This window comes from Panthera pardus, unplaced genomic scaffold, assembly GCF_024362965.1.
Source record: "Panthera pardus isolate Hobbes unplaced genomic scaffold, ASM2436296v1 HiC_scaffold_10, whole genome shotgun sequence".
Taxonomy (NCBI): Eukaryota; Metazoa; Chordata; class Mammalia; order Carnivora; family Felidae; genus Panthera; species Panthera pardus.
Genome location: NW_026526655.1, coordinates 57,126,364 through 57,151,199, shown reverse-complemented (window position 1 = coordinate 57,151,199; position 24,836 = coordinate 57,126,364). Strand labels below are relative to the sequence as shown.

At 53.0% G+C, this 24,836-nt stretch overlaps 2 protein-coding genes across 4 annotated transcripts; both read left to right on the top strand.

The window, feature by feature from the left end:
• The first annotated feature begins 307 nt into the window (after positions 1–307).
• HOXD4 (homeobox D4) lies at positions 308–16,319 on the top strand. 3 transcript variants are annotated; one of them, XR_008423898.1, is made up of 3 exons: positions 308–4,242; positions 4,787–5,222; positions 16,215–16,319. XR_008423898.1 is itself a non-coding variant. In XM_019460365.2 (3 exons), the coding sequence occupies exons 2-3, from the start codon at positions 3,807–3,809 to the stop codon at positions 5,125–5,127; spliced, it is 777 nt and encodes a 258-aa protein (XP_019315910.1). In that variant the 5' UTR covers positions 308–2,141; positions 2,382–3,806; the 3' UTR covers positions 5,128–8,315. The 3 variants fall into 3 exon arrangements, 2 of the variants coding, with proteins under 2 accessions (XP_019315910.1, XP_019315903.1); XM_019460365.2 differs by lacking the exon at positions 16,215–16,319 and having other exon boundaries at positions 308–2,141; positions 2,382–4,242; positions 4,787–8,315; XM_019460358.2 differs by lacking the exon at positions 16,215–16,319 and having other exon boundaries at positions 4,787–8,315.
• On the top strand, positions 5,127–24,599 carry HOXD3 (homeobox D3). Its single transcript, XM_019460266.2, has 4 exons — positions 5,127–5,222; positions 19,777–19,880; positions 20,507–21,130; positions 23,003–24,599. Exons 3-4 carry the CDS (start codon positions 20,590–20,592, stop codon positions 23,755–23,757), a joined length of 1,296 nt encoding a protein of 431 aa, XP_019315811.2. The 5' UTR covers positions 5,127–5,222; positions 19,777–19,880; positions 20,507–20,589; the 3' UTR covers positions 23,758–24,599.
• The last annotated feature ends 237 nt before the right edge of the window (positions 24,600–24,836 follow it).

The following is a 24,836-nucleotide window of genomic DNA, read 5'->3' as shown; positions in this document are numbered from 1 at the left end:
GCCTAGTTCACAGTCACCTATCCAAGAGAGCACACCGCAGGCTCTCACCCTTGTCTCCTTGGGCCTCTCTGGACCTTCTGGGCCTCCCCGGGCCTCCCCAGCTCGCACAGGTGCAGCTCCGCAGCAGCCTATGCTTCTGTTAGGAGCTTGCAGCTAATTAGCAGCCCGCTCCATTAACAAGTTGCGGCGAGCATCGCTTTCTGCTCTAACCAACCTGCTAAACACCAAAGCAATGCGATTCTCTTCCGCCCCCCCAGCCTAGCTTAACCCGTTCCAGCCTGGCGCAGTCTTCTCTTGTCTTCTTTTGTTTTTAATAAAAAGACGAAGGAAAGAAAGAAAAACGTAACCCTCTACGGCTGCGGGTGTGTGCAGTTGGCCCGCTTCCGGGAAGGAAGGGCTGCGAATTCTGAGCTGTAAGTGGAAATCCCTCCTCGCCCCTCCCCCGGCCACAGCTCCAGACGTTTGGGCTGTGGGCTGGGGACACGGGCTGAGCTGAGCGAGGAGGGAGAGATACGAAGCTTCTGGTTCACTTCTGCTTCTCTGTAACTGCAATTCGAGAATTTTCGCGCCAGAGCTGCTAGTGTTGCAAGCAAACGTGGTTTTGGTGGTGGTAGTGGGGGCAGAGATTCTTGGGGTCCTGGGCTCAGAACTTTGGATCTTTCTGAGTTGCATGTGCCGCGGAAGACAGGTACATTTCTGAGGAGGCCTGTGGGGTCTCCAGGAAGACTATCCCATTTAAGTTGATGGTAGTGGCAGGAGAACCGAGGAAAAGATAGTGACCCTTCCCTTACTGCAAAATGGAGATGACTTTATTTTAATGGGAGATGGAATGAAGGAAGGCGGAAGGAGCCAGGCACCCATCCTCTCTGGTGAGACACCCTCTCTTCAGGGTGGAAGAAACTGGTGCTTGGCTCTGGGCCAGGTTTCTTTGCCTTCCAGGGTGGGCAGCCTAGTTGACTTCCTGGGGGCTGTGTTCACCCCCAGGAGTGGAGATACCGCCCAGTTCATAATTCCTCTCTATTAATCAGGCTGGCTTAAGTGAAACGGGCTCTGGGCTCCAGGCTGGAAAATCTGGTGTCCCCAGGACACACTGGTTTTGCCCCCTTCTGGCTGCTGCCCCTGCTCTGGGTGCTTATCTCTGCCAGGGCTCTTCGCTTGCAAACCCATTCGGCACCCTGTAGCTGAACACAGCACAAAAAGCCCGAGAGATCAAAAGCATTTGTATGGGCAGTTGAGCGGGAGGTGAATATTTAACGCTTTTGTTCATCAATAACTCGTTGGCTTTGACCTGTCTGAACAAGTGGAGCAATAAGGTGAAATGCAGGTCACAGCGTCTAACAAATATGAAAATGTGTACCCTCACCCGGGTCCCCACCCGGCCCAGCAGGCTCCCCCAATTTGTCTGGATAAAGCCTAGGCCCAGTGTCCCCAGGCAGGTGGGTATGTGGGAGCATTCGGCATTAGGGGAAGTTGGGGGGAACCACCCCCTTCAACAAGGAAATTTGGCTTGGGGCAGCCTCAGACTCTGGTTAGAATTGGCACCCAGGAAATCCCTACAAAATAGCCACAGCACTGGAACCAAAGGATGGGGGGTGTGGTGGGGAGCATGCAAAGTGCAGAGCAGAAGCAGGCAGCCAATTTTGCCAGGCTGAGAGGCAGAAAGGCGTTTCTCTGCTCTACCCCACCAGATGAAGGCTGAGGCTGAAACTAATTTTTGAATCACAAGGAGGAAATTAAAACAATCAAAAAAAATTTTTTCTAGCACCTCTGGCCTATGCTCACAGATCCAAAAGCCGGACTTGAGCCCGGGGCATCCTTCTGCCCCTGAAATCCATCCCGGCCCTGAGTGAGTCTGTGTTCTTGGTGCCCTAAACCGAGGGGTGAGCCCTAGACAGCGCTGAGGCACTGGGGCGGGCGGGTGCAACTCATGAACTTTTGTACTCTTGTGTGCTGCTGTCGGCAAAGCAAAAATAATGAAACTTTGTGATATGTTTGTAAATGATTTCGAATGACCCCTCGCCCTGCCCTTCACCATTAGCACTCCGACCCCAGCCCAGGGCAGCTTGGTGCCTGCAAGCAGTGCCTGCCGCAGGGTCTGCAGCTCTGGACGGAGAGGACAGCCCGGCACAGGGCCCAGGAAGGTAAATGCAAGACCTCTTGGGGAACTAGCTTTGTCAGCCAACCTGGCTTGCCCCTGCACTGGGAAGAAGAATGGGCAGAGGATATTCTCCTCTTGCATCTTTTCTCCTGCCACTAAGGGCATTTGCTCCTTTCTGGAAAATACCACTTGATAAGGGGGAGGGGGTGGATCTAGAGAGGAGGGTAATAAAGCCCCCATTTCTGGGATGGATTATTTTTTCTTCTTTTCTTTCTTTCTTAAGAAGAGTGTCCTGTCTCCTTAGCTGCTCGGTAACTCCGGCCCTGGTGCAAGGATGGGGAACTCGTTGCTGCAAATTGTCACCGAGCTCTTCAAGCTACCTGAACCCTCTCTGAAAGTGCGAGTGGCTGCGTCGGGCCGGTGATGGCTCCGAGGAAGAGGCCGGGGCTGGCAGCGGTCTGGGTACCCACTCTAGGTGAAACCCGGAGGTAGTAACGTTGTCTATATATACCCTGTAGAACCGAATTTGTGTGGTATCCACATAGTCACAGATTCGATTCTAGGGGAATATATGGTCGATGCAAAAACTTCATGTTTCTCCGAAATAGCCATAGTCGGAAGCTGAGGCCAGAGGCAGCCGGGTGCGGGTCAGTTTCCTTTCTGTTTTATTACCTTAGACTCCAGGAAGATGGACTGAGCCTGGTGACACGGGGGGAGCCTTTTCCCCGAAGCCCCTCACGTTTAAACAGAGGTTCCCGTGTAAACCCTTAATTGGTTGCATGAATGCAGGGCCAAAGGGCTAGCTTTTGGGGAACTGGGGAGCAAGGTGGAAAGCCAGGTAGCCCCAGCCCCAACTCTGCCCTCAAGGAGCATGAAGTGAGGTCAGAGGGTGCCCAGTGAGGAGGCTCACAGGTCGTTGACTGCCACGTGGGAAAAGGGAGTGCAGGGTCCTTTGGAGCCTATCTGGGTGAGGTGGGGGTGCCATCATCACCTTCCAGGCCCACCCCTCAGCTGTATGAGCTGGGTGGAGGGCGGTCTTGCCATACCTGTAAGACTGACTTTGGCTAAAAGCACTCCATCCTGGGCACTCACAGAAAGCTTGGCAGTTACTCATCGCCTGATTTGATTCGGGCCCGCCAGACTGTTGTAACTTTTGGGTGACCCTGAGGAAGACAAAGCCGGGACTCGGCCTTTGTATGGCAGAGTCCCCGTTCCCGCGGGCGGGAGCCCTGCCTGCCTGGGGTACTCTGCCCAACTCAGAGGCTGCCTCACCCACCGGCCTTTTGGCATTCTGCAGCCTGACAGAGTTGGGGTTTCATTCCCCCTTGAACTGTACCCATTTTGGGGGGCTGTATTTCAGCGGGGGTGAGTGGAGAGGACACTGGAGGTTAACAAAGTCAGTGGCAGACAAAAGCTGGGATTACCTGCCAGGAATGAGGGTGCGGGGAATTGGAGAACTACACTAACATCTGGCGGGGGCCCTCAAATGTGCCATGGCGAGTCACTTGATTACACGTATGTTATTTAGTTAAATTTGTGAAAATTATGAGATGCTCACCAACCCGGTGATAAACTCGCTTCCTCGCTATTGGCTGGCTTGGTCACATGGCCGCCAACTTTATTCAGTTGACAGCAAGTAGGAGGGCCCTATGGAAGGAGAAAAAAAGACAACACGAGAAAAATTAGTATTTTCTACCTTCTGAAATTAATGGCCATGAGTTCGTATATGGTGAACTCCAAGTATGTGGACCCCAAGTTCCCTCCGTGCGAAGAATATTTGCAGGGCAGCTACCTAGGCGAGCAGGGCGCTGACTACTACAGCGGAGGCGTGCAGGGTGCAGACTTCCAGCCCCCGGGGCTCTACCCACGGCCCGACTTCGGTGAGCAGACCTTCGGAGGCGGCGGGCCCGGACCCGGCTCGGCGCTACCCACGCGGGGTCACGGGCAAGAACCCGGCGGCCCCGGCGGCCACTACGGAGCCCCAGGAGAGCCGTGCCCCGCGCCCCCGGCGCCTCCGCCCGCGCCTCTGCCCAGCGCCAGGGCCTGCAGCCAGCCGGGCGGCCCCAAGCAGCCGCCCCCCGGGACGGCACTCAAGCAGCCCGCGGTGGTCTACCCATGGATGAAGAAGGTGCACGTGAATTCGGGTAAGGCATGGTCCAGCGACCTCTCAGTCCCCACCCCAGCCTGGAGGCCTGGGCCCCCGAGAGGGGGTGCGAGTGGGTGGGGGCTTGTGGGGCTTCAATGGGCGCCGCAATTACTCTCTCCATAAATTTTTATAGCTGAGGGAGCAGGCCGGGACCATGTGGCTGGCTGCTTGGCTGTGGGCGAAAAAGGGGGTGGAGATGGGGGTGGGGTGGGGGAGGACTCCATTTTCAGAGCGGACGGAACCTGGTAGAGGAGGAGAGGGGGGTTTTCCAAAATGCTAGGGAATTCCGGAGCTCTCAGTGGGCCAGGGAGATGGGAGCACGTAAGGGGATCCCCGCCCCGGAGACTGGGGGAGTGGGTGGGTGGGAGTGAGCGGTGCGCTGGGTACAGAGGACGAGAGGGCGGGAGGGAGGAAGGGAGCGGGCTGGGGAGTGCGCTGGGAGGGCCGCGGGCCTCGGGCACGCCAGGAAGTGAGCGGCAGTGGCGAGGGCCCTAAGAAGAGCCGGGCGCTGACCTGACCGTGCTGTCTGTTTTGTCTCGCAGTGAACCCCAACTACACTGGCGGGGAGCCCAAGCGGTCTCGGACGGCCTACACCCGGCAGCAAGTCCTAGAACTGGAAAAAGAATTTCATTTTAACAGGTATCTGACCCGGCGCCGTCGGATTGAAATTGCTCACACCCTGTGTCTCTCTGAGCGCCAGATCAAGATCTGGTTCCAGAACCGGAGGATGAAGTGGAAAAAAGACCACAAGCTGCCCAACACCAAAGGCAGGTCTTCGTCCTCGTCCTCCTCTTCCTCCTCCTCCTGCTCCTCCTCAGCTGCCCCAGGCCAGCATTTGCAGCAGCTGGCCAAGGACCACCACACGGACCTGACGACCTTGTAGAAGTGGGGACCCTGGGCCCATTCCTCCCTGCGCTCCCGGCTGAGCCGAAGCTGCGGGGGCAGGCCAGGCTTGCTGTCACCTCCCTGGGCTCTAAGGTACTGTGGGGTGGACCTGGGATACGCAGGCCGCCCTCGGACTAGGTTAGCATCCTGCCCGAGGGCAGCCCCCTCCCTGAAGCGGGATGGGGGTGGGAGGGGGGCGGGATTCTCTCTCTAAGTATATTATCATATGGCAGGAGCTACTGAGAACATAAACCTTGGCGAGTCATTAAACTTATGAAAATCTCTGCTGTTGGATTTTGAATTTGCAAATGAAAGTTGGATGCTTTATCCCAGTGTGAATTTGAACATCCTCCCCCACCCCACCCCTCCAGGGATCTTGGTGGCTTAATAAAGTGGGGGAGTTGAGGCAGCAGGTTGGCCATCCCTGTGCTAGGTGCTTTCAGTGGAAACAGGGAAGCTGGGCCAGGATTTCTGAACTTTCTGGGTTATCTGTATAATTTCCGGTGTGAAAAAAATATTTTGCTCCCGGTGGCCCCATGCCCAAAGAAATGAGTCTAAGAAGGAAGTGGAAATGGGTTGGGTTATTTTATGTTTAGATTATATTTGCTTAAATATTTATTTGTTGGGGGATGGGGGACAGAAATAACTGACATCTTAATGCCAAAAATCTTAAGAAGGTGAAAGGGGCTGAGTTTCAGGGAGAAGAATCAGAGATGTGTGGACTAACTTCTGGCTCTAACCGGCATTTTGAACTCCACCCCTCCCCACTCCCCGGAAATGTGTGTAGGGGGCCCTTAACCCTTTTAGAGGGAAGCAAAGGGTCCACTCAAAGTTGAGTTCTTGAAAATATATTTCCACATGTGCTTTTTTCAGCACTGTGCTTACAACTAGTTCTGGGTGATTAAAGGAAAGGGAAAAGAGAAAGAAACAAATGGTCCAACATTTTCCTTCTGGGGAAAGAAAACAACACCTCTATGTTCTGGGTCATTAGATTGTGACTGAATTTTCTATTCCAACTGGATTCCAAATGCTGGATTCCAAATTACCCATGTAGCAGTATTTTATAGGAATTGGTGTACGGCCTATATGGGAGAGGGGGTGTGTGGTGGGGAGAAACTGGGAAGGTGGGGAAATCTTGCTGTAAAAAAGAAAGAGAACACTAATTGAATCTAGAAACCCACAAAAGTTGGTCTTAGGGTTTTTTTCCCTGAAGTTTCTTTTATTTTTTAAACAAGTGTAAGGAAGTTTTTCTCAACCCATTGATTAGAAGCAGAGATTGTAAAAGTATAAAAGTTTTAGGCCCTCCTCCTTGCCTTAAGAATAGTGGTTTCATAACAATCACTCTCAAACAACAGAGGAGTGATGTTCTTTAGTCATTTTTCTTATGCCTTGCCTGAAGATTCAAGGCTCATTTTTCTAAAATGCTGACCCTTAAGGCTAAGGGGGGGGGGGGGGAGAGTCAAAGGGAATGGCCAGAGTTCATATACTCAAATGAAACAGACTTTGGAAGTTTAAACCCCAAAGCTGTGGGCTCCAAAAAGAAACCCCTGGTTGTAGCTACCAAAAAGTGACAAAAGAGGGGAGGGGAAAAGGATGAGCTTGAAAGAGAGATTAAGAATTGGAGCTATTTTTTTTTTCAGTGCTTCAGAATGCTTTATAAAGTTCAGAGATAATTTTTTAAATATATTTAAGTGGAGGGAGAAAAAAAAAGACTTTTTCTGCACGCATGTTCTTTGGTGTCTCCTGAGAGCTGAGAGCAGGTATTCACTGGAGTCCCTAGGCTGAAATTCCACTTCTCTAAAGTATCTTCCAAGCCTTGGTCTTTTGTATTAGACCCTGGGGACAGCTCTTTGTTCCTCCTTGGGGTGAGCCTGGCTCTCAGACTTGCACATGGCAATACTTGAATATCGCCACGTCGGGATATTAAAGATGGATATTCCTGCATTATTCGCATCATTGTTTCTATGACAAAAAGCAAAGAGTTCATACATAGTCAAGACGTCTTTTTTCTGACGCCCTCACGTTGAGAAGCTGAAAAGGTATTTTACTGAAGTTCGGCTAAATTACAGAATCAGGTTCATCCAGAGGACAAATTTTCTATTCGATTAGCTGTATTTCAGCCGGGAGGACTGACCTCTAAACCCTTAACCTTTTGGACTCTAACTACCCTTCTCTTCTTTTTTTCCCCCTCTAATGGGGAGAGCAGTCTTTGGATGTAGCATTTGAAAAGAGCCGCTATCGTCAGAGGCAAGTTGGAAAGTTGCTAAGATTCTTTCCTAAAGCCCAAATCTGTGAATATATTGAACCTTCTCCTTGGGAGGGGGGAAAAGTATATATTTTCACGAAACCCAACTACATATATATTATAAAGATTATTATATAGATTTCCCCATTCCCAGAAGTTCAGGTTATCTACCCCAGCTTCAGACCAAATGCCAAAACTGCTTCACTGACTTCACCCATGTCCCAGAGGAAAGCCAAGAGGCATGTTTTGTTGAAGAAAACCCACCTTCTTCTCAAACATAGCTTCACTACTTTGAAAAGTAACTTAATCAGAGAAACAACTTCTTTGTTTATAAGTCTCAGTTCTCCTCAGTTTCCAGGGATTGTCTTTTGAAATGTTAATGGAGCTTGGATGGCCCAGGGGGCAGTCCTCAACCCTGTGGTCCCAATCGGACCCCAGCGTCCATTTGGGCCCACAGGAGTGGGGCAGGGGAGAAGCAGCAGCACCCCCCCCCCCCCTTCTCAAAACCACCTAGGGCAGGGAAGGAAATGAGTTTCCATCTGGGAACATACTCTGGAGAAACCTAGATGTGGAAAGGCTCAGTGCCCATTTGCTTTCATTTGTTTCCAGTTTGTTCCCCCAAATATGAGCCAGAAGTGTTTGTTTTGGTGTTGTTTTTTTTTTTTAAGCTGTGTTGGGGTCGTGACTGGGGAGGAGTGAAGTGTTTACCGAGGACATTGCTCCTCAGACTCCCATCTCACTTTGTCCATTGCAGCCTTTTGTTGGGAGATGACATTGTCTGTCAGCCCCATGGTGTCTGTTCACACAGGATGCTTTTTTAATAGAATTGACCAATGTTCTGCTGCCACTGATTAAAGTATTATTTATACTAATTGTTGCCTGTAGTTTTGATGTAATTCATTGATCTATATTTGAAATAATAAAAGGTGTAGCGAAACTTCCATCCTGTTTGGTGCCTCCAAAGAAGCATTCTTCATTAAGTCTTCTAAAAGCTAACATTCAATATAAACAATTTATTATTTTCTGCATTGTGCCTGACATGTGAAGGTTAAAGTGTGTAAGGGTTAGCAAATCTGTCATTAACCTCTCCCCCCCACACATACACAGTCCCAATTTGGCCACCATGTTTTGTGAGCATTGGGAAGCCTAACGTTGCATTCAGGCTGCAGGGCGTTATTTTTTGGAAGAAAAAATAAGTAACTTCCCAGGCTAAAAGGAGGCTCCAGGTTGGCCCCGGTTAGCTCCAGACACCTCCAATCTCTCTTTGTCTTGTGGTGGGTGAGAGACCTCCCTGCCCCCCAACTCTGGGAGAGTGCTGGGTTCTGGACCAAGCTGAGACTGGCCAGTGGCTGCTGGGACCAAACCCCTCTGGCCTCCAATCTTGGACTCCTACTTTCCTTGTGCTATTTAGTCCCACTGGGGCCTCCAGCACCTGCCCCTCCTTCCCCCAGAGCCCCCTCTGCCCTCCAGACGACAATAAACACTCCCCACCATAAAAAGTGGCGTGCGCTATTTTTTTTTTTTTTTTCTGCAAAGGCTTTTTCTCGTCTTTGCCTTGCCTTGGAGAGTGGGCCAAGACAGGAGTCCCAAAATAGCTGGGGGGGGGGGGGGGATTGCTCGCGACAGGAAATGAGCAGAATGCATAAAATCAGACATGTGTCCTTAATATATGGAAGGGCTCGCCTCAGACGCGTGGACATGTGTATTTATAAGTGCGCAGACAGAAGTTTAAATATTCAGACACATTTTATGATTGTCCTCTGCCCGTCTTCTGGTTAATGGCTCCTCCTGTGCCCACCAATACATCAATACCGTTGTGTGTATTGAATCACGGGCAGGGACGAGGAGGAAGCGAGTCCATAGCCGAGCCCGCTTGAGTACAGTACAGTAAATCGGGACCCTCGGCAGAAGGCGCTTCCCGCCCGCCCGCCATGTTGGGGAGCCCTCCCTGCCCCCCGCGCCTGGCTGGGCGGCCGGGGCTCGCCGGCAGCCGGGGGAGGGCCTTTCATAACCCGGAGAATTTTCAAAGTGCGAGGAAGATGATAAGAATAGATTTCTACAAGTCCCGACCACGTGATTGGCGAAATAATTAATTCAGCACGTCCCTTAAGAAACACGGAGTCGTCATTAATCTGCCACGCAAAGGGCTCTCTCCGACTTGGAAAGTGCAGGGATCCCAAGAATATCACCCGCCGAGGGGGGCTGCGCGGCGCCCCCAGCCCTCCACCCTCGGCCCCCAGTGGCGGGCGCGGGAGCGCGGCCAGCAGGTAAATATTTTGGCGACTTTTATTTCTTCGGATTTAAATCCTTAATGAACTTAGCTGTCAGGGCCGCTGACAAATAGTTCCCTTTGCTTCCTGATTTGGAACCGCGCGCCGGCGAGAAGTTGTTAGTGGCTTGGATGGTGACCTTTGGTTCAGCAAAGCTTTGCACTTATGAAAAATTACTGAGAGCGGCCGAGTGTGTGTATGTGAGCGAGAGAGAGGGTGTGTGTGAGCATGTGGGGGTGGGCGAGGGGCGAGGGGGCGAGGGGCGAGGGTGCGCGCGGGCTGCTCCGAAACAACAGGAGTTGTTTAAAAAAAAAAAAAAAAAAAAAACCCCGCCCGGCTGGGGGACGCGCCTGGCGCACGCGGGCCGAGGTTGCCCGGTCGCCTGTGTCTACCGGGAACAATGGTCGCTGTCACGGCATCTGCTGCCTATTCTTAAACCGGTGAGAAAAGGCCCCGGCCCTCTTTTCAAGCGAGGGTCGTAAATTTTTCTTTGCGTCATAATAGAAGGCTATAAAATCGAGTTGAAATTTTACCCCAGGCAGGTTTTAACCAACAGATAATGATTTCCGAGTTGCTTCTCCCACTCCCCTCCTTTCCCACCCCAGCTCTGCTGTTTCGGCCACCCCAGCAAGGAGTTTCTCCTTCTTCCCCTTTATTTTTGTATTTTTAATTTGGGGGAAGATGGAAAATAAAGGCGCGGGTTAGAAGTCCCTGCCGGCAGGGTGGGAGACCCTGGGGCGAAGGGGAGCCTGGGGCAGGGATGTGCAAGAGAGGCCAGGGAGAGGTGCAAAAGCTGTCTGTCCGGTTGCCTCCCATTTCAGCCTTTCTTCTCCCACACTCCAAGGAGATTCGAGGTCCCACTCGCCACCACGCTGCCACCCCACCCCACCCCCAGCTTGCCGGGGTCTGGGTCGGGGCGGCAGCGGGCATTCTCCTCCTTCAGCTTGAAACTCAGGGCCGGTGCCGGGGAGGAGAGCCTCTTTATTCGCCTCCTTCCCTGTCGTTGGCTTTGAGGATGATTTCCGCTAGCTGGGGCTGGCTGCGTTGGTAGTTGTTGTGGGATTGTGTGTATGTTTTGATTTCTTTTTTGGTGTGTGTATATTTCCCCGTCAGGACAGAGACAAAGTTTCCTCCGTTATGAATTATACATTCAAACAATAATACATTAATTCAATTATTCAAAGATGACAAATGTTTATGTGCTTTGCAAGTGACTCCGACGCAGATTCCGGGCGCTTTCTTTGAGCTGCTTGCGTTTTTCTCAATGAGAATTGGCTCCCCTCCCACCCCAACCCCACCCACCCCAACCCACCACACCATCCCCTGGTAGGCCCAGAGAAGGAACCCACAAAAAACCTCCCCAGCCCCGCTGGCAGCCCGGCAGCCAACAGCCTCCCAAGTCCTGGGCTTGGCGGGCACCGGCCCGGGCTATTTTATCAGTGTGACAATTGCCCGGGTTGATGTGATAAATCATCGTAAGTAATTCCTGAAAGGGTGCGAGGCTGTTGGGGGCCGGGCGAGGACTGTAAATCTTTCCGGTTTATTGCTCTATGAACATATGCTCCGATTGAAGAAGGCTTAGATCCTTTCCTGGAGACAAATTCCCGCAAAGCGGCCCCCCTCTTTGGCAGGAGATTAACACTTGCTGCGGGGCCCGTTGCTCGGCCCCTGGCGGGAGGCTAGGGGGCGGGATACTCCGGTGGGGGTGAACTGGGGGCACCCACGGTCCGGCTCCAAGAGGCGTCCCGAGTGGGCCTCCAGCCAGGCCCGTCCAGGTGAACAAAAGGAGGAGCTCCCTCACAGGTCTAAAGGGCTCTGAGCAGCCTGTGACCTGTCTTCCGGGACTTCCTGTGCCTCTGCAATGGGGATGAGGAGGACTTTACCCCCTTCTCCCCGGCTCTTCTGGGGCTGCTGAGCACATTCACATTCGCCTTGGTCGCTCGGAGACCTCGCCGGCGGCGACAGGGCATCTGCTCCGTGCCCGATGCCGTTGGGAAGCAGAACTGGCCATGAAAATCAGACTTCGGGGATGGGGTGGAGACTTCCGCATGGTGCGGGATTCTGGGGAGCGGGTCGGGCTGGGAGACGACCTTGGGGACTCGCGGCAGGCCGGGACCTGGAAGCCGGTCGCTCACCCTGGCTGGGAGCTTAACTCTTTCTCACACGCAGAATTGTTACCGTAAATTCCGCCTGACCACTCGGAGAGTGCTGGGAACAGGTCCCGATGTAATATTTCTAAAATAGAAGCTCCCAGGACTCCCAGATAAGCCCGGCTAGGGCTGATTTCTCAGCCACCTCGCCTTCTTGGAGGCGCCGCAGGAAGCGGGAAGCCGCGGCCTGGCAGTCGCCGGGCCTGCGGATTCCGTGAGCCCTGCCCAGGTTTGGAGGCGCGCGCTCTTGGCAAACAGCAGCTCGGCGCCTTGGCGGCTCCACGCCGCGCGGAACCCGAGTGGAGCGCGCAAGACGCAGAGCAGGGAGACCGCTACGGGTCCGGTCGGCTGCTTATGCGCCCTTTCTGGCTCTGGGGAGTGGCGGCTCCTCTGCAGCGTCTGCGGAACGAGCCAGAGCCCCAGCGGGGTGGGGGTGGGCGTGGGGGTGGGGTTTCCCCGAGGTGACCGGCCCCGGTCTGGGAGCTGGAGTCACCCACCTCAGGGCTGGAGCCTGCGCTGTGCCACAACTAATTGCCTCGACCGGGGAGGGGGCGAGCAGCCCGTCCGCCTAGGCGGAGCCTGGCCCGGGTGCGTGCGGATGAGAGGTATCGGGCTCGACTGGGGAGCTAAGGGAACCCTGGGCCTCCGAAGCTCCATAGTCACCTCCGGAGACGCCTCTGAAAGGCAGCCTCTAAAATTTCCAGTCCGCGGGCTGGTCCGGTGGAAGGCTGGGCCAGGGTCAGAGGTCGTGGGGGGTGAGACTCTCAGCGCCCCTCATGCCACTGCCGGTGGCCGGACTGGGGCTGGGTTGGACTCGAGCTGCGAGATGAGGGCTTTCTTTCCGCTCCATACCCACTCATGCCTGCTCCGGGGAAGGGGCCCGGATCCCACGCTTCCCGCCCCTCCTCCTAGCCCCCAGGCCTGGCTGCGCTCCGGGGCTGGATGGCGTGAAAGTTTCAGCCTCAATCAGTACAATCTTCCCTTGGGGTCACGTGAACAAATATGCTCGCATTTGAAGGCAGCGTCTGTATTTCCCGACCATGAGGGGGTTTCCGGGGCTCTCTCCAAATCCAGAAAGGGCCACATTCCGAAAGCAAAACAAACCCCGAGCTCTGGGGGGTCTGGGAGGGCTGGGCAGGAACCCAGGAGTGGGTGGGGGCGCGGGTGGCCGCCGCTCTGGGCCTGGGAGCGGACAGGCGGGCGGGTGGACCGACGGGCGCGCATCGCAGGCGAAGCCAGCTCGGGGACTGCGAACTCGTTCCTCCTGCGTTTATTGGTAGTTGAACCTCAGCCTGGTTCCGTTCTACCGGGAATTCCGTGTGCTCGGGTATATGGCCGCGTCTGCGAGCGCGCAAGACCAGGGTTGGGACAGTGTTGTCTGCAGACAAAGGGGGAAGGCTAGCTCTGCCCCCCACTGGCGCCCACTCTGAGGCCGAGGACACCAGGTTTATGATAAATTGGGATCCAGGTAAGCAATTGCATGACAAAATGGAAATCTTTGGGCACCGGGCTGCTTGCTGCCCTGAGCGGGATACTAAATATGATTTATTTTGTGTAATCTGTGATCTTGATTATTGCCAATTGGTGAGGCAGTCCGCGTAGACCTAGATACACTTCTACATATACATTGAGGACGGTGATTAATCGTAAGGAGGTGCGCTTTGTGGGGATGCTCCCCGCCTACCCAAAGGTTAGGAGGACACACTAGCTTGCCAGGCTTGGGGGGTGGCTGATGGCATGGTGGGGGGGATGTGGCAGTTTGAGGAGAGGGTCGGTGAAGGGGTTGGGGGCTGGAGGAACTATTTTGGGGGTAAATGTGCAGTTATGAAAATGGGCTGGGAAATGAAATGAATAAAAAGAAACTTTTTTTACACTGTCACTGCCAAAGTAAGATGGAGCGTCATATTAATTCTGTGTCTTGGGCTGCCTGGCTGGGCATAGGCAGGTTGATTTATATGTATTTAAAATAAACTCTGTGACCAGCCAGCTCCCTGCATTGTTCTGGGAACTAGCTCCATATACGCACGCCTTTATCTCTTGCTGTTGGCTTAATATTTTTTTCCTTTAGAGGTTAAAGTGCTTCTCAAGCTTCTCCCCCAAATTCAAGAGAACCCCCAAACTACTCAGAAGAGTTTGAGAGGCTCCTCCAGTACATGCTCCCTCAGTAATCTGGGTTTTGACTTCCAGAGTGGCAGAGAAAAAAGGTTTAGGGCTCCTGGGTTCTTCTCCCCAAAGAACCCAGGATGAAAGCTAAATCATTATTTTGGCTCCTGCTTCCCATCCATCCTTTTGTTTATGGGATCCTGTGGCTCCTGGCTGGAGGAGGACAGGACAATTCATCCTGGATTTTTCCGGGGCCAAAGCCCAAGTAAGCAGCTCCATGAGTCCGAGGGAGCGGCTCTAGGCTCATGGGAGCGTCACACAGCCGGGCCAGACCGGGCCTCTGTGGGGAAGGGTCCCAGAAAGCAAGGAGCAGTCCCTTCACCTACGATGGGACAGGCCCCAGCTGGAGAGGGACCGACTTCCAAGAGGACATCGCCATCAAAGGAGAGCAGTAAAGCTGTTTTGTCAATCGCCTGCTCTTGGCTCCATCAGAACTTAAAGTCACTGGACATTTTTCTTCGCCTGCTGCCTTGGAGCAGCGCGCCTGCCAACTTAGTCAGCTGAATCCAATTACCGCGAGCAGCATTTCATTTGGCCCCGTGGAGCACTCACTTATAACTTCCCCGAAAATTTCAATAATCCGCACCAAGGCTCCCTATCCTAAAGACTTTTCCCGGGGATGCTGGTGGGGGCTGGGGTATAGGGCCCGGCCTGCGCCTGCCGCGGACCAGCTCTCCGTTGACAGCTCCCAGATGGGTCTCCCTCCCGCTACCCCAGTTTCTGGCTGTGGAAAGGGTACTTGAGCTGGTGGCCCAGAGCCAGCAGGGTTAAGCCCGCGATTCTGGTCAAGCAGGAGGCTGAAGTTGGGCTTGTGCTGGAGGGTGGGTGGGCTGAGCAGGGAGCTCCAGAGAAGGCAATGGGGACTCTGGGTGGCCTAACGTTGGCCACCTTGGGGTCCTCTTTTCTTTTCCCTTCCCAAGCCTCCTGAGCCTAGAGCACAGGGTGCACAGGGCATCCCAGAATGCCCAGGAGCAAACTTACCCTGATCATCCACGGCTGGAAAAACAAAATCTAGCTACAGGCATCGTGGGATCAGCCCTGGTGGTCTTTCAATTTAGCCCTCTTCTGAGGGGGAAGATCCTACTTTTAAAGAACCCCCTTTTAAAAAAAAATAATAAAACATAGTCAAGCGGCGAAAGTTGATGTCTGTTCACGTGAACGTATCATATAAAGTAGCTTCCGGCTCGCTGATCAGGTCTGAGTACCTGCGTACATCGCACACCCACTGCACAGCCCTCAAGGCGGGCCTAGCGGCCTGGGCCCCCTGGGCCCAGACCGGCTGGGAAGCTGAAGCCTGGGCTCGATATTAGGAGCCCTACTGGGCTGGGATCTCTCCGAGGCGCTTCCGTTGGGTGTTCATTAAGGGGTGAGTTATTGCTGTCTAAGCCAAAGGTCACTTCAAAGGCTTATGGCTGTGCACTCTGGTCTTTAGAAGGGACTGGAATGCTTTGTGTGGGGCTTTCTCCTGCCCGGTTTAGTGTTTGCAAACTACTGAGTCGACAAATTGCACAGGGCAGATGCAAGAGGGGGGATTGTGTCTTTCCTTTCACCTGACCTGCATGGGCACCCGCTAAGTGCCCGTAGTGGTGGGCAGCTTGGTCTGTTGGGTGGAAGGGATGTGTGTTTCTTAGATTGTTTGCAGCCTAATCCTGACCCAGGAGTGGGCAGCCCAGGCCAGGAGTGTGGTGGGTACCGACTGGAATAAAATAAATTCAGAGGAACCATGCAAGATACAAAGTACAAATCAGGAAATAGCGCCCAGCTCCCTTTCCACTGGAGCTGAGTAGGGCAGCCATTGACTAGGACCCACCCAGGCCCATCTTTTTCAGGTGCCCTATGCTGTAGCCTCCCTCCCATGCCAATTTTGTACAGTCCTTCTCTTTTACTCCTAGGAGGTTTGGGCTCAGCCTGGGAGACTAAGGCACCTGGAGCACTAAGAGCTTGGCTGAAGCAGGGGGAGAGGACAGATTCCCCTTGTGCCTTTGACCCACTTGGCTCACCCGTTGCTTGAGGGTCTGGCACTTCCCTCTGGTCTGAGCTCCTCCTTCCCCCATCCAGCCAAAGATTTTGGTGTTAAAGGCCACTCACTCCCTAGAAGCCAATCAAGTCTCCCTTTCTGCCAGGGAGAAGGTGCCTGGAATGGCTTCGGGCAACATATACAATAGTCACATTGATTATGACACCCTTAAAGGGGAAAGCCTCTCAACATGTGTGCGTTAGAAGCGGCTGCCACTGAGAGTTTTCCATTTTGTTCCAGATCCGCCTCAACAGAATATCAAAAGGACCCTGAAGAACCTAAAAAGAGTTACAGACAAAATTCAAGAGCTTGCGCGGGGGCACACACACACACACACACACACACACTGTGGTGAGTAGTGTGATTTAAAAAAATAATTTCCACTACATTTCCATCTGTCCTGCAACTCAAGGTAGCCATCTCAGGATTCATACATCAAGACATAAAACAAAGGGCGGCTTTGAAGTGGATCACCTCCGTGTGAACTGCTGCCCGTTACATGATAACCGATCATCGGCCTTCAAATTTATGGCGCTTTAATGGGGTGAGCCCAGTGCCTTAAATGGAGGGTGTATTACGTATTGAGTTATCTGGGCTAAATAAGAATGATTTAGAAGGCGCGTCCAGGGCTTCCCATAGGGTAGAGGAGGCTCAGGCTGAGAGATCGAGAGAACTCGGGCAGAGAGCGAGCCCAGCTCTGCAGCAAATATATCCCCACTGAGCAAACCCGAAAAGGAGTGGTTTCAGAATCCCCCAATAGTAAAGCCAACAGGGAGCGAAGAATCGTTGCTATGTTCCAGTGAATTAACGGAGGTGCCCAGCACAAGTCTTGTCCGCCAGAAAGAGATGTGTGGGTTTCCCAGGCCCTGGTTTCCTGGTTTAGGAAAAACAAAAACAAAAACAAAAACAAGGAGAGGAGCCAACTACAACCTTAGAAAAATTTGAGAGCAACAGAAGCAACCGGCACATCATCGCCTCCCCCTTCTCTTTCAACTTGCCCTGACTCTACCGGCCCATAATTTACTGCGACTGCCGCGCTAGTCACAGCCCAGCGACTGCCGCCCCCTCCTTCCCCGAGCCCCTCGGTCTTTCACGGCCCCGGCGGGAGAGCGAGTGCCGGGCCGGCCTCTGAGCATCCAGCGAGCTTCCCGGCTTCCCCAGGCAGCGGCGGGCAGCGGGTCTTCGGCCCCGGCGGAGCTGCGCGCGTCCGGTCCTACGTCTGGCCGTGCAGCGGAGCTGTTCGGAGAGACCGGCACCGGCCACTTTATATAATCCCCCAGCTCGCGGGGCGCGGGGCCGGGAAAAGTGCGGAGTAGGGAATTCTTTTGCCGCTCTTCCTCCTACGCGGAGCCTGTTTTCCACTTCTGAAAAGTGCCGGGCCTTGGGAAGTGTTTTTCTTTTCATTCCTTACTGAAGCGTTTACTGCCGCCGTGCTTGCAGTCATAAATTTTGTTACAAACCACAATGACAGGTGCATTGATATGCACCGTGAGAGCTCCAGCTGCTTAATAACCCCGTCCCCTGGCCGCTGTGAGCGCCTTTTATTTATTCGGTATCATATTAGGTATTGATCCCGGGCAGAATTAAGTGCAGTGAGCAAGTATCAGGGTCCGGCTGTTTCAGAGGCGCGGCGAGTGTGGCGGTCCAGCGCGGCCCAGGCGGCGGGCGGTGGTCGCTCTGAGGCCGCCTTCCTTCCGTGTGGCTAGGAATCCTTTGGCCCTGCATTCCCAGCCTGCGGTTGGGCCTCCAAGCTGAGTTGGGCAACTTCCCGGGACCGCAAGAAGGGTCGAGTCAGACCCTGTGTAGTGCCCTTACTCTAGAAAGGGCCAGGCTTGGTGCCGGCGGGGTTCTGGGGAACCTGCCCTGGCCGGTGCCCTGGGGGTTGAGGGGAGGAGGAATGAGAGAAAAGGGCAGCTGAGGACTTCGAAGGCTGCCCCTCCCCCGACACGGGCTAGTCTTCACCCCAAGGCATTTGGGTCCCCGAGCAAAAATGAGCAGAGATACCAAAGGGCCAGGAAAGAAAGCCTTTAAAGGGGGGGGGGGGGGATCGAAAAGATGAGCCACTGAACAGTTGACCATTGTCCAAGTGATTTATGACCCATTCCTGCTTTTTAGGTTCAAGCAGAGTTCACAAGGAGTAGGGATTTCTAGAAAGAAATAAGCTTTTTTATTTTTTTTTAACCAGTTTTGTAACAATATTCTCAGGTTCTGTTTTAGGAGAGGTGGCTTTTGGGGGGCATTATACTGCGGAGGTGGGGGGAGTCTGCAAAGCCCTTCCTGGTGAGGAGAGGGCTACTACCCTTGCTTCTGGGGCAAATAGACATTGGAGTGGTGGATCATCACTGAGTGGGCCTTGAAATTCCTTAAGACAATGAAAACGGAGGCAGAACAGACGCTGTGGTTATTCATGAAGCTGCCAGATATTTACACTTTTAAGACCCAGTACACAGCTTTTCCTAAGAATATACCATAGGAAAAATATATATGTAAAGCCATCTGTTTCAAAAACCTGGTCAGTTCCTAAAGAAGCTATTTTAATGTGACTGGTCCACCTATCAAGATAACCTTGGTCAACCTGGGAGGCAAGAGGGAAAGTATTTTGCTTCCACACTTGTAAATGAAATGACAGAAGCAGCAGTGACTTCTGGTGGGTTGTCAAATGTGGCCATTCTGATATCCAGAGGGCCCAAGGTTTAAGACTGGAAGTAGGATCCCAGAAAAGTCCAGAAACAGCTAAACCAGTCCTTTGGCTTGGGGGCAAACCAAGCCAAATGTTAGACACAGGATGAGGCTGTAACTTTCCATTTGATATTCAGTAACTTTAATAGTCAGAATGACATAGAAATTGAATGAAAGAAAGATTAACATCAGCTTTGCTAGGTAGATATCTTAACTGCATACATTTCAGAACAATAATAGAAACAATTCCTAAAACATAACATCCTAGTATTCTATTATTCCATTGAAAAGGGTCTGTGTCTTATCAAGATAAATGCCATATTCACTTATTCTTTGTAACAAAATGGGCAACAGTATTACCAAACAAAGGCTAATATAAAGGATTTTAAAAATTGGGTTAGGCTGTTTGGTGAAAGTGGAGGGGAAATGAGTGAATGGCAGAGTGGTTTTGGTACCAGTGGTCAAATCCTTTAGGCCACGTAAGTCGTCTAGACAATGTGGTCCATCATGATGACCATGATGGAAGCCCAGGGAGTTTTGAGGAAGGAAAGGTGCCTGAAAGAGGAGATCAAGAATTAAGACCAGGGAGCTGACCTATGAGTTTTCTTTATCAAGCACACAAAAGTGGTTGAATGCTATTAGTTATACTTTAACTCCTTAGGAGCCTTTCACAAGATGGGGGTGGAGTGGTTGACAAGGAAAACTTCCATCAAGAGTCAGAGGACACAAAAGGGAAGAATTTTTCTTAGTTTTTTTTTTTCTTCTTCTTCTAAATCTGGGTCCATTCATCATGCCATGAGAGGTTCTCTCATTGGTTGTAGAGTGGGTGGAGGTGGGGTGCAGTGTATGATCCAGAGCAGAGGTCAATAATAATATCTGTTCACACAATTAGATGCAGGATAAAAATGATAAAGTTGTAACATGAAGCATTCTGCGTTTACCCATGCTCCATGCATTTCAAATTCTAAATCTCTTTACCAAGTTTCTAGTGGTATCCACTTAAAAGTAGTGGAGGACAAAGTAAAGAGTCTAGAAAAATGCAGATGAAAGAGAAGAAACATCTTTCTAACCTCAAAATAAGTTTGGGAGTCTTTAAGTGTTCTTGGTTTTTATCTCCTGGTAGATTTCACAGTGCTGACACACAGAGTTAACTGGGTGGATTCTCATCCCGGCACCAGAAAGTGGACTGTCTGGTCTCCATGAAAGATGCTGTGATTTTGAAACCAGGTGGGGGAGATACTTTTCTTCTTCTCCTCCTCCTTCTCCTCCTTCTCCTCCTTCTCCTCCTTCTTCTCCTTCTTCTCCTTCCCCTTCCTCCTCGTCCTCCTTCCTTTGAGAGTTCTGGCTGTTCTGAACTTTCTCATCAAAACTGTGGGATGACCCAAAGATTGATTGATAGGTCCATTTAGTCACTCATTCAACAAGCATTTATTACACTTACTACATGTAGGGCACTGGGCTGGGTGTTAGGAATATATAGATGAATAAGACACAAGGAGCTCAAAGTCCAGTGGGAGAATCAGTCATTAAAATATATGTCCATAAGTGCTTTCCTATGCCATATCAAAAGCTATTTGACAATCTTGAAGAAAGAAAACATTATCTGGGTGGGGGTGGGGGAAGCCCCTTCTCTTGGATGGAGTTGAGCTAAAGAGTGGGAGTGGTCTTTTCATGTTTATAAGAAATTCCTTCTGACTTTTTCAAAGGTTCAAATAAGTTGAACTTCATAAAATCTCAGCTCCTTCCACTCTGAACTGGGTGGGCAGCAGAGAGCCTGGGCTAGCTAGTCCTTATATATCGACTGTCCTGTCAGTTACAGTCTCTCTGGGGCCTTTTGCTTTTCTTCTCCACAGGTCACCTGGTGCCTGTGGCTACCCCAGCCCTCTCGGGATTCGGCAGACAGTGGAGGTGGTGGTGAAGGAGACAGTGGTGGTCAATGTTATTTGAGCAGGGTCAACAGACCCTGGAACTTCCTGAGTGCACGATGCAGAAGGCTGCTTACTATGAAAACCCAGGACTCTTCGGAGGCTACGGCTACAGCAAAGCCACCGACACTTATGGCTACGGCACTCCCCATCAGCCTTACCCACCCCCTGCCGCTGCCAACTCCCTGGACACTGATTACACGGGCTCCGCCTGTTCCATCCAGAGTTCCGCACCTCTGAGAGCCCCAGCCCACAAAGGAGCTGAACTTAACGGCAGCTGTATGCGTCCTGGCACTGGGAACAGCCAGGGTGGGGGGGTTGGCAGCCAGCCTCCCGGCCTGAACTCAGAGCAGCAGCCACCACAACCCCCTCCTCCACCACCAACCCTGCCCCCATCCTCGCCCACCAATCCCGGAGGTGGAGCGCCTGCCAAGAAGGCCAAGGGTGGGCCCAATGCTTCTGGCTCTTCAGCCACCATCAGCAAGCAGATCTTCCCCTGGATGAAAGAGTCCCGACAGAACTCCAAGCAGAAGAACGGCTGTGCCGCTGCAGGTAGCTCTCTGAGGGGGCTCATCCTGGGCTAAGTCTCCTCCCCCCCCCCCCCCCCCCCCGCACTGAGCCCCAGAGGCTAGCTCAGGCTCATCTAGGAATCAAGAGACTGGGGGCTAGAAGCGCAACTTTGGAGGCCACATGTCTAAACTCCTACTCATGCAGGAATGTCCTTTCTTTTTAGTGTCCCTGATTGGACCCATGCCCTTACAGTGACAGGGTGTTCCATTCCGGGCTGCTGGTGCCATTGCTGGACAAGTCCCATAGTTATTAATAGATAGCTCTTCCATATATTGACCTAACATTTGTTTTCCTGGGTGGCTGGTCATAACTTGGCTCCTTCTCCCATCCAATAGCTCTTCGAAACCTGTGATTCCCCAAGCCTGGGTTTTTATGTATCTTACATCACACGAATCCCGTTCCCTTAAATTAATAAGAACTAAAGTCTGTGAAGGGCTATGTTAAGAACCATGGTAAGCGCTTTACAAGCACTATCTAATTTTCCAAAGAACCGTTTGAGGTAGGTATAGCCCCATTTTACAGATAAAGGGTTAGACAGTTGCGCAAGATCACAAAACCACAGAATGGGGCACTCGAATCCAACCGGAGCCTGCAACACAGCCAGACTCTACTTGGTCCACGCCAGCCCAGTTCTCCCCATCCCAGCAAATCCATAATGGGGAGGGGCATATCTTAAGGGAAGGGGATATGCTCTAAAACAAGAGCAGCCTTGGATTTCTCTCCCTGAAAAGGGAGACCCCAGAGTTGGGAAGAATCTTCTGTGGGTCTATTCAGGGTGGGCAGAAGAAGATGGGCAGGGCCAGGAGCTCTGAGGCCTACTGCCTCTCTCTGTTTAGCCTGCCTGGTCCCTAAAATTTTCTGGCCTCATGTCGTTTGATGCAGTTTATCTTCAGATAGATGAATATGCTTCCAGGTCCAGGGCCAGTTTGAGGCATGGGATGTAACTACCTTGTTATCAAATCTCTGGTTTGCCTGCAACTCTCTGGGGCTGCTGCTCTTGGGGGAAAGTGCCTTCCAGCCTGTAAGCTCCTTCTCCTGCCCCTCCCTCCCAGCTGCAAGTCCAGGCCCCTCCCTCCCAGGAGAAATCCATTTGTGTAACCAAGGAGGGAGTGGACAAGCTGCAGAGAGGTGGCAGGGGTAGTGGAAACCAGTGTTCAGACTGCTGCTCCTAGCACTGCAATACTCAGAATGCACCCAGGCTGGCCTTGGAGCCCCTGAAACTCTGGAGAAGTATTTTTATGACTTATCACTTCCCTGGGTTTGGGTGCAGCTGAGCTGGGGTGAGGTGCCATGATCTCTACCCTCATTCCATGCTCCCTGGGGTGCCTTGCCCAGGAGCCAGCCCCTAAGCAGGGCAAGCTGGGGCTGCCTTCCTCCCCCAGCCCGGCAGAGGCTGGGAAGAGTATTCAGAGAAGTCTGTTCCTTCTTTAATGGGGGTTGGAAGAGGGGGGTAGGCCCTACCAGCTGCTACTAGTTTCTCATTAAACTCCTCCACAGCCTTAGCCTTAGGGACAGGATGATGGACTAGGCTGAAGGGGAGGGGGTGGCAGAGTGAATCGGACCTCAGAAGGCAGATGTGTGTGTGTGTGTGTGTGTGTGTGTGTGTGTGTGTGGCAGGGGCGGGGGGGGGGGGGGGCTGGAGTTCAGGTGCAACTCATAGGTATGGCTGGGGCCTGTGAAGTCCCGATTGGAATCTTACGTCTCAGACGCCCCTCCCTCATTCCAGCCAGCATTAAGGTGGGAGGAGAGGGGGAGGAAGAGGAGGGATCCAGGGAAGCACCCCGCTTTGGCCCTGGATGTCCTCCCCATCCCCCGCTCCCGCTCAGCGTCCCCTCTGTCTCCCTTCCTGCCCAGGAGAGAGCTGCGAGGATAAGAGCCCGCCGGGCCCAGCGTCCAAGCGGGTGCGCACGGCCTACACGAGTGCGCAGCTGGTGGAGTTGGAGAAGGAATTCCACTTCAACCGCTACTTGTGCCGGCCACGGCGCGTGGAGATGGCCAACCTGCTGAACCTCACCGAGCGCCAGATCAAGATCTGGTTCCAGAACCGGCGCATGAAGTACAAGAAGGACCAGAAGGCCAAGGGCATCCTGCACTCGCCAGCCGGTCAGTCCCCGGAGCGCAGCCCGCCTCTGGGCAGCGCCGCCGGCCACGTGGCCTACTCGGGCCAGCTGCCGCCCGTGCCCGGCCTGGCCTACGACGCGCCCTCGCCGCCCGCCTTCGCCAAATCTCAGCCCAACATGTACGGCCTGGCCGCCTACACGGCGCCGCTCAGCAGCTGCCTGCCACAGCAGAAGCGCTACGCGGCGCCCGAGTTCGAGCCCCACCCCATGGCCAGCAACGGCGGCTTCGCCAGCGCCAACCTGCAGGGCAGCCCGGTGTACGTGGGGGGCAATTTCGTCGACTCCATGGCGCCCGCGTCCGGGCCCGTCTTCAACCTGGGCCACCTCTCGCATCCGTCTTCGGCCAGCGTGGACTACAGCTGCGCCGCGCAGATTCCCGGCAACCACCACCATGGACCGTGCGACCCTCATCCCACCTACACAGATCTCTCGGCCCACCACTCGTCTCAGGGACGCCTGCCCGAGGCCCCCAAACTGACGCATCTGTAGCGGCCGCCACCGGCCCGAACTCGCGGCGCAATTACCTCTCTTGCTTTGGTGGCGGGGGTGGCGGGCGGGGCCCGCGGGGCAGCTCTGTGACCCCCCCCCCTCCCTCGCTCTGGCCCGGTTGCCGCCTCCTGGGTCTCGGGCCAACAGCGGCCGAGGCGCAGGCGACTGGGCCTCCCCTCCAGGAGCTCCCTCCTTTGGGTGACTCGCCATAAATCAGCCGCAAGGATTGTCCTCTGTAACCCTGACAGTGCCATATACTGCGGACCGAGGGACTCTAATCTGGTAATGGTGTCCCGAAGGTAAGTCTGAGATCCACCGGCGGCGCGCTCTGCAGAGGGACCAGAGCCCGGACAGCCCCGGGCCTGGCCCGCGTCTAGCTTAGTTGCGGAGACCTTAATTTATATGCTCCTTCCCGTCCCGTAAGGATTGCATCGGACTCAACGACCGTATTTATTATTTGAAGCGAGTCATTTCGTTTCCCTGATTATTTATCCTCGTCTTAATGTATTTATGTGTATATTTGTAGAATTCTCCAGCCGAGCTTAGGAACGCGCTCCCAGGCCGCGGGGGCCACGTCTCACCTCTTTAGTCCCCTTGCTCTGAACTAGTTGAGAGAGTAGTTTTGAACAGTTGTAACCGTGGCTGGTGTTTGTAGTTGTAAAGGATTAAGACCGCAAATTGTCCTTCATGGGTATAGAGTCAGGCGGCCCCGTGGCGTGGCACGACACCCGTTACTCATTTCTCAGCCGCAGCCCTCACCACTCGACACAGTTTATTGATTTCAAATTGTCTGGTACTATTTGAACAAATATTTAGAATAAAAAAAAATTTCTCAGTCGGAAGTGTATCTGTGTTAATCAAGCACACTTGGAAGTAGATCGCTCTGCCTTTTATCTTTTGCACACTCCCAGCAGAAGGCCCCCGAATAGGCTGACTCTTTGATATATCTATTTTTCATTTATTTGGAATCTGGTATACGAATTGGTTCTGGGGATACTTGATTACATTGCAGCTATTGACATTGGTGGGGGGTGGAAATCTGAGGATGCAAACCCAGAAATGCCCCGGGGAGGAGGGGG